This window comes from Cyprinus carpio, chromosome A24, assembly GCF_018340385.1.
Source record: "Cyprinus carpio isolate SPL01 chromosome A24, ASM1834038v1, whole genome shotgun sequence".
Lineage (NCBI taxonomy): Eukaryota > Metazoa > Chordata > Actinopteri > Cypriniformes > Cyprinidae > Cyprinus > Cyprinus carpio.
In genome coordinates this window covers 1,460,884-1,476,091 of record NC_056595.1, presented here as the reverse complement: position 1 = coordinate 1,476,091, position 15,208 = coordinate 1,460,884, and the positions used below count along the sequence as shown (strand labels likewise).

The window sequence follows — 15,208 nt, the reverse complement described above, 5'->3', positions numbered from 1 at the left end:
CTGTTCTCATTTGTAAGTCACTTTGGATAAAAGCGTCTGCTAAATGATTAAATGTAAATGTAAATGTAAATGTAGATATGCATTTGCATACATCTGACACATATTTAACACATGCATCTTTTATTAAAAGAGGAAGAAGAGCAGAAGCGACTCACTGGAACTCCTCGTGGTCCGTCAGCGCCTGGCAGCCCCGCGTCTCCTTTCTCTCCCTGAGAAACAAACACAACAGATGGATGACCAACATATTACCTTTTTCAGATTATGGCACTAAGAATCATTCCCTGCTCGTATGCCACTCATATTACGTGTTCATAACCCGTCCTGTCTCTGAAGATGAGCGTGTGTTACACTTCCAGATAAAACATTTACAGGGATGAAACTTTTTTGAAATTTGATGAAATTTAAACAACTCTTTATGATCAGAACATGACAAATATGTCATGCTTTTTGGATTCTTTACACTCTTTCTTTCTTTCTTTCTCACCAGTTATTTTTCCTTGACAAAATAAATATCTTAATAGAATTAATTTCTTAGTTTCTGCATGTTCTGTTGAGTGATTGTTTAAAATCATGAAGCAGGTTTTGTCACGGTGTCTGTTCTGTGTCTCCCTGGGTGGCCACTAGAGGTCTCACTTCCCCTGATTGTCACCTTCTTCAGAACTACATTTCCCACTAGCCTTATCTGTTCATCACTGTTCATTGTGTTCAGCTGTCACCACTTACCTTGTTTGCACCTGTCTATAAATACCCTGGTTGTTTCTGTCATTGTTACGGAGTCCTTGTTGAATGTCACCCTGCGTTTTCCTGGTTCCCTGGTTTTTCGTGTTTCTGGATGTTGTCTATGTTTCTTGTTTTGGACGGATTACCTGGATTTTGACCTTTGCCTGGATGTTTTCTGATTTTGGATCACCCCAATAAACATACTGCTTTTGGATCTACCTGTCTGTGTGCGTGTCGTGACAGAAGGACTCCGTCATGCCTAGATCCAGCGGGATGTTTTTTGAGGTTTCTCCCCCAGCCATCGAGCGGGAGAGAAGGATAGAGTTTGAGGGAACCCGCCTGGTCATTTTTCGTGGGACCCGGGGAGGTCGCAGAGGAGTGAGTGGTCGAGAGGAGGCTCAGAATCGCTCTCAACCATGGCCTCCCCTTCGATCCGGGGCTCGTGTGGGATGGATCAGAGCCACTGTCTCACCATGGCGGACGGAGAGGGGAGAAGAAGCGCACGTCCGCCATGGTGGCGCCACTGCCCATGATGCCACTGCCAGGGCCAGCGCCACGAGGCAAGATGGACGCCAGCTCAGCGCCACAGCACAAGGTGGTCACCAGCCCCACGCCACGAGGCCAGACGGCCGCCAGCCCAGCGCCACTGTCCAAGATGGCCACTGAGACATTTTTGAATTACTTCTCCAGGTTGAACAAGATCCTAGAGGTTCCCAGGAGTGTTCACGTCACGGCTGCTGAGCCAGCGCCACAGTACAAGATGGCAGCCAGCCCGGCGCCACAGCACAAGATGGCCGCCAGCCCTGCGCCACAGCACAAGATGGCCGCCAGCCCAGCGCCACAGCACAAGATGGCCGCCAGCCCAGCGCCACAGCACAAGATGGCCGCCAGCCCAGCGCCACAGCACAAGATGGCCGCCAGCCCAGCACCACAGCACAGGATGGTTGACTCAACGCCTGAGTCTTCCGTCAAGGAGCCACCGGCACGTCATCATAGAGGCCGCAGGAGGAGGAGACAGGCGTCAGCTGTTCCTCAAAGCCCGGAGGACGTTCCCGAGCAGGCCGCTGCCGTCCAGGAGGACGTTCCCGAGCAGGCCGCTGCCGTCCAGGAGGACGTTCCCGAGCAGGCCGCTGCCGTCCAGGAGGACGTTCCCGAGCAGGCCGCTGTTGTCCAGGTGGACGTGTCCAAGGTTCCCGATGCAATGCACGAGGCCGAGGCGGTGCCCGAGGCCGAGGCGGTGCCCGATGCCGAGGCGGTGCCCGAGGCGGTGCCCGATGCCGAGGCGGTGCCCGATGCCGAGGCGGTGCCCGATGCCGAGGCGGTGCCCGGTGGCCGAGGCGGTGCCCGATGCCGAGGCGGTGCCCGAGGGGGTCCCCGATGCCGAGGCGGTTCCCGATGCCGAGGCCGTTCCCGATGCCGAGGCGGTGCCCGATGCAGTGGCCGAGGTGGTTCCCGATGCAATGTCCGATGTCGAGGCGGTGCCCGATGCCGAGGCGGTGCCTGATGCGGTGGCCGAGGCGGTTCCCGATGCAATGTCCGATGCCGAGGCGGTGCCCGATGCTGTTCCCGATGCCGAGGCGGTGCCCGATGCAGTGGCCGAGGTGGTTCCCGATGCAATGTCCGATGTCGAGGCGGTGCCCGATGCCGAGGCGGTGCCTGATGCGGTGGCCGAGGCGGTTCCCGATGCAATGTCCGATGCCGAGGCGGTTCCCCGATGCCGAGGCCGTTCCCGATGCCGAGGCGGTGCCCGATGCAGTGGCCGAGGTGGTTCCCGATGCAATGTCCGATGTCGAGGCGGTGCCCGATGCCGAGGCGGTGCCTGATGCGGTGGCCGAGGCGGTTCCCGATGCAATGTCCGATGCCGAGGCGGTGCCCGAGGCGGTGCCCGAGGCGGTCCCCGATGCAATGACCGAGGCGGTGCCCGAGGCGGTGGTCGAGGCAGTTCCCGATGCAATGCCCGAGGCCGAGGCGGTGCCCGATGCCGAGACGGTGCCCGATGCCGAGACGGTGCCCGATGCCGAGACGGTGCCCGATGCGGTGCCAGAGACGGTGCCAGAGACGGTTCCCGATGTAATGCCCGAGACCGAGGCTGTTCCGGAGGTCGAGGCGGTGCACGATGTTGTTCCCGATGCCGAGGCGGTGCCCGATGCCGAGGCGGTGACCGATGCCGTTCCAGAGGTCGAGGCAGTGACCGATGCTGTTCTGCAGGTCGAGGCGGTGCCCGAGGCTGTGCCCGATGCCGAGGCTGTGCCCGATGCCGAAGCGGTGCCCGATGCTGTTCCGGAGGCCGAGGCGGTGCCCGATGCTGTTCCGGAGGCCGATGCGGTGCCCGAGTTGGTTCCAGAGACCAAGGCGGTGCCCGATGCGCAGGCCAAGGTCGTTCCCGAGGCGGTGGCCGATGCGCAGGCCGAGGTCGTTCCCGAGGCGGTGCCCGATGCAGAGGTCGTTCCCGAGGCGGTGCCCGATGCCGAGCCCGAGGCCGAGCCCGAGGCCGTTCCCGAGGCGGTGTCCTTGTCCGAGGTCGAGCCCGAGGCCGTTCCCGAGGCGGAGCCCGAGGTCGTGCGCCCGAGGCCGTTCCCGAGGCGGTGTCCTTGTCCAATGCCATTCCCGAGGCGGTGTCCTTGTCCAATGCCGTTCCTGAGGCCATTCCTGAGACCGTTCCCGAGGCGGTGCCCGATGCCGAGGTCGTTCCCGAGGCGGCGTCCTTGTCCGATGCCGTTCCTGAGGCCATTCCCGAGGCGGTGCCCGATGCTGTTCCGGAGGCCGATGCGGGGCCCGAGATGGTTCCGGAGGCGATACCCGGGTCCAAGGCCGTTCCTGAGGCGGTGCCCTTGGCTGAGGCCGTTCCCGATGCCGTTCCCAATGCCGTGACCTGGCCATCGCCACAGCCTGCTCCTTACTGGCTCCCCGATTGGCAGGTTCCGTTCGGGCCACTCAAATGGCGAATTCCTCCCTGGCCGTCTGCACAACGAGAATGGACTGATCCACCGTGGCCACCTGAACTGCCTGGCCCCTCGTGGTCCCCTGAACTTTCGGGTCCACCGTGGCCACCTGAACTGCCTGGTCCCTCGTGGTCCCCTGAACTTTCGGGTCCACCATGACCCCCTGATCAGACCGAGCCACCTGGGCTACCAGGGGAGCCATCGCTGCCGGTCCCAGTTCCCCAACACGGGCCTGGCCCGCCATCCCTCCCCCTGTTCTGCCTCCACCAGTCCACCTCCCTCCTGATCTCTTTGTTTTGTGTTTATTTTGTTCTGAGGAGCATCTGGAAGCTGCTCCTTAGAGGGGGGGTAGTGTCACGGTGTCTGTTCTGTGTCTCCCTGGGTGGCCACTAGAGGTCTCACTTCCCCTGATTGTCACCTTCTTCAGAACTACATTTCCCACTAGCCTTATCTGTGCAGCACTGTTCATTGTGTGTCAGCTGTCACCACTTACCTTGTTTGCACCTGTCTATAAATACCCTGGTTGTTTCTGTCATTGTTACGGAGTCCTTGTTGAATGTCACCCTGCCTTTTCCTGGTTCCCTGGTTTTTCCTGTTTCTGGATGTTGTCTATGTTTCTTGTTTTGGACGGATTACCTGGATTTTGACCTTTGCCTGGATGTTTTCTGATTTTGGATCACCCCAATAAACATACTGCTTTTGGATCTACCTGTCTGTGTGCGTGTCGTGACAGGTTTGTGTTCCTTACTTTGATAAGTATCTTCAGCACAATTTGCAGTGCAGGCTGCAATATCAATAATAATATTTTTTTTTACATCTATGTATTTATTTATTTATTCTTCTCTTAGAAATGCACATTTGACCGTAGTAGCTTGTGTTTGGATGCAGATGTAAATTTATGTTCATTATCAAAAATTGTAACAACCTCTTTTTTTTTATGTTGAAATGTAATTATTCTGACCACTGGTCTTAGATATATAATCAAATTTTATATGAATATATCAAACATTTCTGCCACAATACCATGGTGCAGGCAGTGTTAGGATACTACAGTAAATCCGTGGTAAATGATGGCGATTTGTGGATTGAATAGATTGATTGTATCATTGTGTTTATTCTGTATGTCAGCGCTGTTTCAACTGGGTTTAAACTAGTTTAAATCACCGAGGCGTTTGTGTTCTTGGCTGAATTGAGCCACTTCATGCTGGATCTGTATCCCACCGGTTGCAAAATTCAGTGACTTCTCTTATTTAACAAAATATATATATCTTTTGGTGTTAGCTCTAAAAATAGTTCAATCCAAAACTGTTGTTTAGTGTAAAACATGTTGAAGAGGCTGTCGATTCATTAACTGATAAGCTGTTTATTCAGCGTAGTGAAGCCTCTGCTCCATTGACATCCGTTCATCCTGTCAAAGTGGAAGTGTTAGCATTAGCCGTTATGCTTTTTTTGGCTAAAGGTTGCAGGCTTGCCTTCCAGTGGCTTTGTCTGCTTATATCCAACATTTAACGAACTCTTCATTTCCTTTTCTCAAGGAAAATTATCTTGTGATAATTATCATTACCGTTTTATCACCCAGCCCTACTGTATGCTTATTGGCTCACTGACTTTGATGAGATTAACCTCTTAGGTATCGAAATTTGGTATCGAACGACAAGACATTTTTCAATACTCGATGGTATATCGAGGCAGTTCGGTCAGTGCCTAAAACGATCAAACTCGACTCCCAGCCCTATATGTAACGACGATGTGAATATATCTAGTCTAAATTGACCGTCTTAAGAATATTTAGGTGTTTCTGCTGGAAAAGACATAAAATAGAGTTTAAGAAAATGTCTTTTTCCTCTTATTTGTGGATTTGGGCACTACTGGAACTCCAGCAGTGTTGAGATACATACAGCAGAAGACAATAACTGTCTGGAGTCTAAAGTGTTTGTGAGATGAAGAGTTTCATGTCCCACTAGAACAGACTTTGATCAGAGCCAGAGGTGGAGAGGAGGCAGGCGTCCCCTTCAAGAGTCATTGCCCTTAAGCAAAGAACAAATGTTTGTCCTCCATGAAAGCTTCAAGCACACTCACGAACACACTTCGGCTTTGTGGAGCACTTTGAAAGGCCAGGAGAAAGAGAAACTACGAGTTGCTGTGTTTTTGTATTTTTTTAAAGTTTGGCATTCCAGGACACATAAAACATCTAAGCAAGCAAGCCTTTCATTAGAAGAGCAGCGAGTCTGTTAGAGAAAACATAAATGTGGATTGTGGCGGCCTGTGGAGCTGGACCCAATAACTACTCTGACTCTGGCCTGACATCTGTAGGTGTGTTTGGCTACATAAAACATGTTCTATGGTGAGCAAACACTCAAAGCACACAGTTTGTGGAAAAGATGTCTCAGACATACACTGCACAGTCCGTCTCACTCATGTATGCCCCGTTTTAACACATGCAGAATGTCCAGATGACAAAATGTTGGCAAGCACGTATATACTATAAATGTTGCCTTTCTGCTATTGAGGTATCATGTATCTCAAGCACAGCCTTCTTGGAAAAATGTGCCTGTGCAACATTTCTGCAGAATTATATCATGTTCCTTATTGCATGTTTTGCAACATTTTCAAAATGAAATGTCCAGTGGGTGGCGCTAAAAGTGCATTATTTTTTATTGGAAACAGATGAACATGAATCTGGCAATGTTTTAAGTTATTTAGCTTTACATCACAAGTTCAATTCTGTACCGGGTGTGCTACAGAGCAAGTTTACTACATTAGAAAAGACAAACATATGGAGCTGGTTATGTGATACAAACATCAAAATGTATTAGTTTATAAATCATGCACTATGGTAAAAGTCTTTTGAGCTCACATCATGGTACTGTGCAAGAAATTAACCAGTAATCTGTAATTATAACTGGTGCAAAAATAAATATAAGAGGCTGGTATGTTGAAGGCTATACTATGTTGAAGTGTCTGCAATGTCTGGTCTCACTATTACATATGTATTAATATGTAACATTTACAGGTACAAAATATTAATTTTTGTTTTGAATGATGCTGAAGCATACAATTTGCACATATTTAAAAAATAAATAAATAAACATTATAACATATTTGTAACTAAAAATTGTCAAATATTTATGACCCCTTTTTTATCATAAAGATATTTGCATAGATGCAAATTCATAATTTTATGACTTAGATATTAAGATCCAAACCTAAACATAACCATTTTATAGAGGATATAAAAGATATATAAAACAGAATGTAATTGACAGAAATGTTTTTAAATTACAATAAAATACCATTTTAGAAACAATATAGCAGTAAAGGATGTTTTGAGTAGTTAATCACTAATAATGTGACAAATACACAACAGCAAAATCTATTCTGAAAAATCTGCTGAAAAGTCTACAAGCAGACAGTATGAAGTAAAACTGGCTGAGCTTCACACTGATGTGATTTTGCTTGTGCACTAGTACAGTTTCCCGTATATCCACCCACAGGAATCACGTCTGTATCACATAACCAGATGTTCATCCACCTTGGAAAGTATAGCCCCACCTCAAAATGAAAACTTACAGACTCAAAAAACAAACGTTTCACTGAAGAACAAGCTTCACATTTCCTTTTATACCCTCTGGCCTACAAATGTATTCCTGTAAACATGTTTTCTGTTCTTCAACAGAAGGACCGGTTAACATTATGTGTAGGATAATACATACTGACAGTATATGCCAGAAATACCACCCATAAGCATAGACAAGGCAAACATATCCCTAAAACTAATTTTCCCTCTCAGTAATTGGAAAATCACGCTTTGACAAAGGCTCTTTCTCTACTTTAAGGAAACCTGTTTGTTTATTTGTTGCTTTTGCTAAAGGTTTCAGCCAACGCTGCAGTCAGTGGTTTGGAAATCAGAGTCCTTTCAAGCCCTCTGCTTGTCTGTGACTTTTAATTGAAAAGATTGATTTATTTGGAGAACATATTAAAGAGCATTAACTAAAAGTTATTTAAAAACATTATTCATAAGTCGCCTCTTGATGTCCGATGGAAAATGCAGGAGCAAGACTAGTTCAGTTCAATCAAAGCTAGCGGTCTAAGGCAAGATGACTTTAATATTATAATTTTTAATGTGTATATTGATTTATTATTCCCCCCCTTAATTGCTTCTGTTTGTTTCTGTTTATCAAATAAATGCATAAATAAATAAGAAGCAGCCTTGTCGTAACTATCGAGGAAATATCAAGTAAATGTCTTACTTTGGGGACTTTTGACATTCGTACAGTGTTTCTGGACTAAATTGATTCAGACGTATAATTTCAGGTGTTTGATGTGACAGAAACACGAAAGAAGTCGGCTACTTCAAAACCTTGTTTTCCAAGCATCACTTATATTCCTGTGACTCTACAGTACTGATGTGTGTGCCAAAACTGGTGGCAAAAACATATGGTTGGTCCCATATGACACTCAAATGAATTCAGTACAAAACAGATCAACCATCCAGCTCAGGTGCAGAACTTGGGAGGTCAGTGGTTTTTGAAATAGAGTGCATGCTGGTTTTGAGCTGTATATTATCATCATACGTCCATATTTTCCTCAGCAGTCATTATTTACAGCATGTTTAAAAAGTGCAGATCCCTGATACTGAAAGCCATAGAATGCAGACTAAACTTTTCTGTGCATTTAATAAAGCGTGATTGTGCTAGTGTTGTAAAATGCGCCTGTTTATGTCTTCTCTCTAAACAAGTGTTTATACACAGCTATCCAGACTAGTGTGTTTCAGCAAAATGGTTTATCATGCATGAAAACAAGATGGATGCTTCTTTGCAGAGCTCTAGGGTTAACGTGAAAACAGAAAACAGAAACAGTGAGAGAAAAGCATTTGCTTATGTCTATCATTTAATGGAGCCAGTCTCTAGAAATGTAACTTTAAAGACTGTAAGTTTGCTGTAGTATCTTGCAGTAAGAGTTAGTGAATAAATCCCCACCACTAATGCACAAACACAGACCAATCAAATCTGAGGACCAGAACTAATTCTAGAAAACAAAAAGTACTGATTAAGAAGAATGCATGTATTAATTAATTAATTTATTTGTTGCTGTGACACGAGTCCTTCAGAATAACGTCTGAGCGTGTGTGAGGGCTGTGGACGTGCACGACTCATAAACGCATGTGTTTGTTTGCATGTTTGCGTACATGCGGTATGTGATTTGATTCTGAAATGGACTCGAGACGCTCTGAAACTGTAAAACCTCTGCAGTAAAACTCAAAGGCCACAAGAAAGTCAGCAGAGAGGTCTGGTTATCTGCGGCTCGGTAGCAGAGGACCTCGTGGGGACTGAAGCTTTATATGGATCTGGGGAGGCTCTTGTGGTCTTTTAACAGTCCTGAAATCCTAAAACAGGAGGTTTTTGTGACCCAGTTTGGGGTTATCTGGGGACTTTTTTTTTCTTCTACTAAAGTTAGGAGCTTGTTTTAAAGAGTTACACCACAGCATAATTCTTAAAAATCTAAAAAAGTGAGAAGTCCTGTGTTTGTTAGCCTGGAGTGTTAAACTTTATAGCAGCGTGCAGTAAACTCAAGTAGAGTACGTAAACTTTTGTTTTTCTTTGAATGGTCTAATAAACAGCAAGTTGCATATTTCTAAGAAATAATCAGAAAAGGAGTAACAGAAGTAGAGGAGAGTAAAAGGAGAGATGAAGGGAGAATCAGAAGTGGTTAAAATAAAAATAATAATAATAAATGATTTATTTAGATTTGATTTTACTGATATGTGGTGGCCTAACATTCATCATAGTTTTCAACATCAACAGGCTAGCAGAGTGAAGATCAGAAAGAAAATCTCTGAGGTTTGTTTGAGAATGTTGGTCAAAAGCTGACCAAAGTCAGATTTCAAAGGTACTTTTCAGATTAAATTAGCTTCACCTGCCTCTAAACTAAAACTGATTATAAATCTAACAGTTATAAATAACTGACATCATAAATAATTATACATAATTATTATACTATAGAAGAAAAACACCCTTAATCTGGGAAGTTTGTGGATGGAATCTACTGTAATTATACTGTTAAACCTAAAACAGTGTGTTTTTATCGTGTTCACCTGAAATACACTGCTCAAAAACAGAAAATGTATGCTGTTAGAATTTTGCTTTGGAAGACAAAATTAACAAAAATGATTCAAATTCTCAGTCTCATTTATGGAGTGTACATCGATGTTGCAAAGGGTATTAAATGCAAACATTTAAAGTAATTTCCATATTGTTGTTTAAAAAATCAAATGCCAAATGCACAGAGAATAAACAAATGGCTTGATGCATTCCCAATGAAAACCACGTCACTCAGCATCATCTAACCAAGCCATTCCAGCTTGTGCTACCAGAACTAATATTTAGGTTCATTTGTCAGCCCGGTGGAAAATGTGTCGACAGATTAATTTTTTAGCAATAGAGTGCATATGAAATCTACAGGAGCGGACAGCAGGCTGGACATTAGTGTCATTCAGAGCCGCGGACTGAACAAACACCAGCGTTACGTCATTACTCCTGAACGTGAAGTTCATCTGAAGCCTCACACAGAAAACAGCGGCTCTGTGTGAAACTCTTCAGCTGAAATGTGTTTGGCTGAGGATGTAGCCGTGAATGAAGATTACAAGATGAACATGAGCCATTAATGCTTTCAGAACTCAATAACAGAATGCTTTTTGTTTAAGCAAGATGTCCGTGCTTTGACCCTTCGGTGGCCATCCAACTGTTGTCATCCATTTGAGCACTTCCATTTCATCTAAAGGCATCATTTATAATGCCAGGTACATCGAGGTATACATCTATTCCCCGACTCCAAATGAGTCCATGTCCGGAGCGTGTGTGGTGCTGAATCAGCTGGCATCAGAGCTTTATTCTGTCAGTCAGACTGATTAATGTCTGTGCTGAAGAAGTCTCTGCCAGCGGAGCAGGAATAGAGTCAAACACACTCCACAAACTCACTTCAGTCACGCAGGTGATTTACTGGTCAGAAATATTCCTCACTGATCAAGAAACTTTATTTGCATTACTAGAACTGTCACATTTAGAGCATTCATCTATGTGATTAATTATAAAAAATAAAAATAAAAAAACATTAAAGATTGAATGTCTCCAGAATAAGGGATTTACTACCATTGAATCAGTTTAAAAAATTAACGTTTCACTCGTCACTAAATTATGATTTAAATCATGCTGTGTAACATTATTAAAGAACTACAGTTGTTTAATTTACCGTTTTATTTCTTTGTTTATTTTATGCTTTGGAAAGTATAACTGTGTACACTACCAACTGAAAAGTTTGGGGTCGGTAATAATTTTTTTTAAATGGTTTTGTCTCTTCTGCTCACCAAGGCTGTGTTTATTTGATCAAAAATGCAGTAAAAAATATGAAATATTATTATCATTTCAAACAGCTGTTTTCTGTGTGAATCTCTGTTAAACTGTAATTTATTTCTGTGATGTGCAGCTGTATTTTCAGCATCATTACTCCAGTCTTCAGTGTCACATGATCTTCAGAAATCATTCTAAAATGATAACAAACTTCAAAACAAAAAAATATTATTATTAAAAATGTTAAAAACATAATTTCTCAACAATATTTTTGTGCAAACATTTAAAAATTAAAAATAACAGGATTCACAGATGAACAGAAAGTTCAGAAGAACAGCATTTATTTGAAACAGAAATCTTTTGCAGCATTATAAATGTCTTTACTGACACTTTTGATTAAATTATCACTGCCGAATAAAAATATTCACTTCGTTAAAAAAAAAAAACTTTTACAGCTTTTGAACAGCAGTGTACATGAGATATGCTTTTGCAAACAATAAGCCAAAAAAATTAAAATAAAAAGCTATAAGATGATCAATGACCTCGTCAAAATTCCACGGCTTTCCAGACATTTTATTTAAGTTTAGTGATTCATTTTCATATACATTTCTGAATGGTGCCATGTGAAGAACATTTTTCACTTTTTATTTTTTTTCTTCGTTCTGCAGTGGTTGAAATCATTTCCTGTTTCCTACACAAAATACTGATGCTTTCAGGCCTCATAGTCTAATTTGCAGGCGAGGGTCATTAGTCTTGCTTAATCAAGATTGCATAGCTTTACAGACAAGCAGTGGACATTGTTTGGACTCGCCGCTGTAGTCGCAGCGTAACTGAGCTACACATGACCATAAAACAATGAGCAGCTGCGCAGTTCCTGTAAACTATTAACCGCTGCAATGTTCCTTGAAACTATATCAAAGCAAATGCGCTTTATTTATTATTCCAGTGGCATCTAAGAAGAAGCTCAAGACCAGATGATGGGTGACAAGCTTGGGCTCTTTGGTTATGCTAAACACTCAAAAACTGAAGCAAATCATTATGAAATAAAAAGCACCTAATGATGATGCACAGCAAGCTGGCATGATCTCAATACCCGCAGACAGAGACTAGCACGCTTAAGATTAACAACACCAGCGGTGAACTCCGGTTCAGCAAAAGAGAGCCATTACTGCGCTAGCTGTCAACCCCCACGCACTTCTCTGAATCACACTCAGATCCCCTCGTTACAGTCACTGGAAGGGTGTTGAGGACAGAGCTGCTTCCCCAGAAATCTGTCTTTTATACACTTGACCACAGAGAGTGATAATGAGAATGGCAAAGAGTCTGAAGTCGCTGTTTTTGGTAGCATTACGCTGGCTGAGAGTTAGCTGTGGCACGTTTTACAGCCTTCACTAAAATATTTGGGCCACTTTTTGGGAAAAATATAGCTTTTGGCAATCTCTGATATCCCACCTTTTTATTGGTCAATAAAAGATTACAAAAATGAATATTGTGGACTGTGGACATCATTTCAAAATAATAAATTTAAAAGATAATATTCATATAAATGTATCCAAAATATTAATAAATAATAGTATATTTTAAATTATGCACAGACCTCATATTTGCTAAATGAAATCCAATATTTATTTCTTATTAAATCTGTTGTAAATAGTGCTAAAATACAAAATACTTTTGACAATCATTTATGTGGTGAAGTCTTGTCCTCCCTTAATCAGCAGAAAAACTGTCTGAATCTGAGCCAATCTGATCAATTCTCAGCACATTTTCATGATGGTATGATATTATTTGATGCCTGATCAGAATTATGGCTGGTGACAAAAGAAGATGCATCCAAACAGGGATAGAAAAATCACAGAATTTGTGAAAAAAAAAAAAAAAAAAAAAAAGCTTATTTATTTATAAACTATTTGACATTCAATGGAGTTTTTGAACATATTTTCCTCTCCTTTGCGGATCACAAGTTAAATGATACATTTTAAATAGTTCTTTTTGTCATTAAAATATTATACGTTCTGATATTTGAGTTTTTTATTTTAAAAAAGTGTATTATTATTTTTTATTAAATGCTTGGTTTAAAAAAAGGATAAATGCCACAAACATAAATATATAAAAATACAAATAGAGTTTGGCATGTCACACTCTTAGCTATTCTGACACACTGCTGCCAACTTTTCTCTGTTCTTTCACATTTTTCCTGTTTATTAATATCGAAAAGCTCTCTTTTTATAACGCAGAGGTGTCAGGCTGAATAACTGAACGTGACAGTAGTTATACATGTACACTATAAATGTAATTAATGGCTAACCTCTCCCAACTCCCACGCCTTTACTCTCTGTCGACCTATAAATACCTGTGTATTAATCACATGATATGCATTCAATCAGCCTGGAGAGCCTTTGACAGTACCGCTGAGCTGACTCCTCACACACAAGAGTCCCAGTGTCTCGAGACGGGAAATGACTATTATATAGCCATCTGAGTGACATTACAGATGTTTATGTTTCTTTACATCATTGCATGCGGTTAAAATACTTTCTAGATTGCCTGACCTTTGCTCCAGCAGCGCCGGCTGCTCCGTCATTCCCAGCGAGTCCTGGTTTCCCCTGAAAAACACAGGAGTTTCTCAGAAACATCGGATCACAGCAGCTCAAGACAGATTATGTTCAGTGAGAAGATGGTCTGAAACTGAACAGTACTTCTCGTGCCCTTTACTGTGTATTTGGATGTGCATGTGCACATGCTTTAATCTCCAATTCTGTGCACATTTCTAAAGAATATGGCTGCATCTTAATTACAGTGAAGAATCTAACAGGGTGGTTCATCACCGCAGCACTGCATTGCATCATATCTTTATATCTGCTTTTGTGTGTTAAGTAACAGAGCAAATGTATGGCAAATTGTTAGAGGACATTGTCTGGACAAAAATCATTTTGTGTCGTCATATAAACATCACAGTACATTACCATTGGACCAGGCTCTCCAGGAGGTCCTTGTTCTCCTTTTCCTCCCTGCTCTCCCTGTTTAAAAATACATGTCAAGTTTATTAACATCATGCTTGTCATGACAGCTTACAATTTCTTAATATAGTACATGGTAATTTACAAATAAATAAAACTGAAATAAATCATTGGATACTGTAAAATGACATTTAAAGGGATAGTCCAGCCAATTTTTTTTTTTTTTTTTTTATTTATTTTTTTTTATTGTTCACTCACCCTCTCTTTATTCCGTGGAACATAATAGAAGATATTTTGAAGAATGTTGGTAACCAAACAGTTTTTGTTTCCATTTACTTTTTTTTTTTTAGCAGATTTTTCATTTTTGGGTGAACTGTCCCTTTAAGTACACTTTCTCCCAATTTGTCTTGGCTGTTATGCATCTTGACATTTGACTTTAGATTAATTTTCCATTATTCTAAATGGTGATTCCCAAATTACCCTTTTTATGCATATAACTGCATTAAAAAATAACATTTAAAATAAAATAATGATTCACTGTAATTTTACAATTTGAAATGCAGAAAAATAAAAAGTGTAATTCAATAGTATCTTATTTGAATAAAAAATAATTAAAAGAATAACAACTATTTCCATGATTTATGCACTTTACAATGTAATTTAATTTAACAATGAGAATTAAGCTTGGCCATAACTTGTGTGATTTGAATTGTAATATTATATAAATATTATCTTATTAACAAATATCATTACCTTTTTTCCAGGCAATCCAACTGTGCCAGTGTTTGGTTTTGATGCTCCCTGAAACAAAAAGACAAGACGCATGTTTACATGCACACCAAACAAACGGTTTCTGAAAGGCAAGAAAACCACAGCAGTCTATGCTTCAGCTGTTTATGACTCGACGCTGATGAAGGAAAATGAACACAGGTGTTGTTGGCTTATTAAGCATAACAGGTGCACGTAATTTTCCTGAAGTCTTTGCTGTGAAATCTACAGTTATTTACTGTCGATTTCACAGTAACATTACTATATAAGATTTTTACAGTAGAATATTGTAAAGTTTACAGTAAGACCGTAAAAATCACAGTAGTCCAAGCATTACAGTTGAAATCACAGTAGTCAAAGCATTACTGTAAAAAAATCACAATTTAGCCACTATAGTACTGTAAATAGTAAAGTAAACTACTGTAATTTTCCTTTTTTTATCATATCTCCCTTTTACCCCTTTCACATGGAC

At 42.1% G+C, this 15,208-nt stretch overlaps 1 protein-coding gene across 1 annotated transcript in view; it reads right to left on the bottom strand.

The window, feature by feature from the left end:
- Positions 1 to 15,208, bottom strand: part of si:dkey-225n22.4 (collagen alpha-1(XXI) chain) — a 62,350-nt gene that overhangs the window by 24,693 nt on the left and 22,449 nt on the right. The window contains exons 14-17 of the mRNA XM_042714016.1: positions 14,722 to 14,769; positions 13,975 to 14,028; positions 13,561 to 13,614; positions 156 to 209 (exon numbers count right to left, since the gene is read on the bottom strand). Of these exons, the coding sequence (XP_042569950.1) occupies positions 156 to 209; positions 13,561 to 13,614; positions 13,975 to 14,028; positions 14,722 to 14,769 (210 nt within the window). The remainder of the gene's footprint in view (positions 1 to 155; positions 210 to 13,560; positions 13,615 to 13,974; positions 14,029 to 14,721; positions 14,770 to 15,208) is intronic.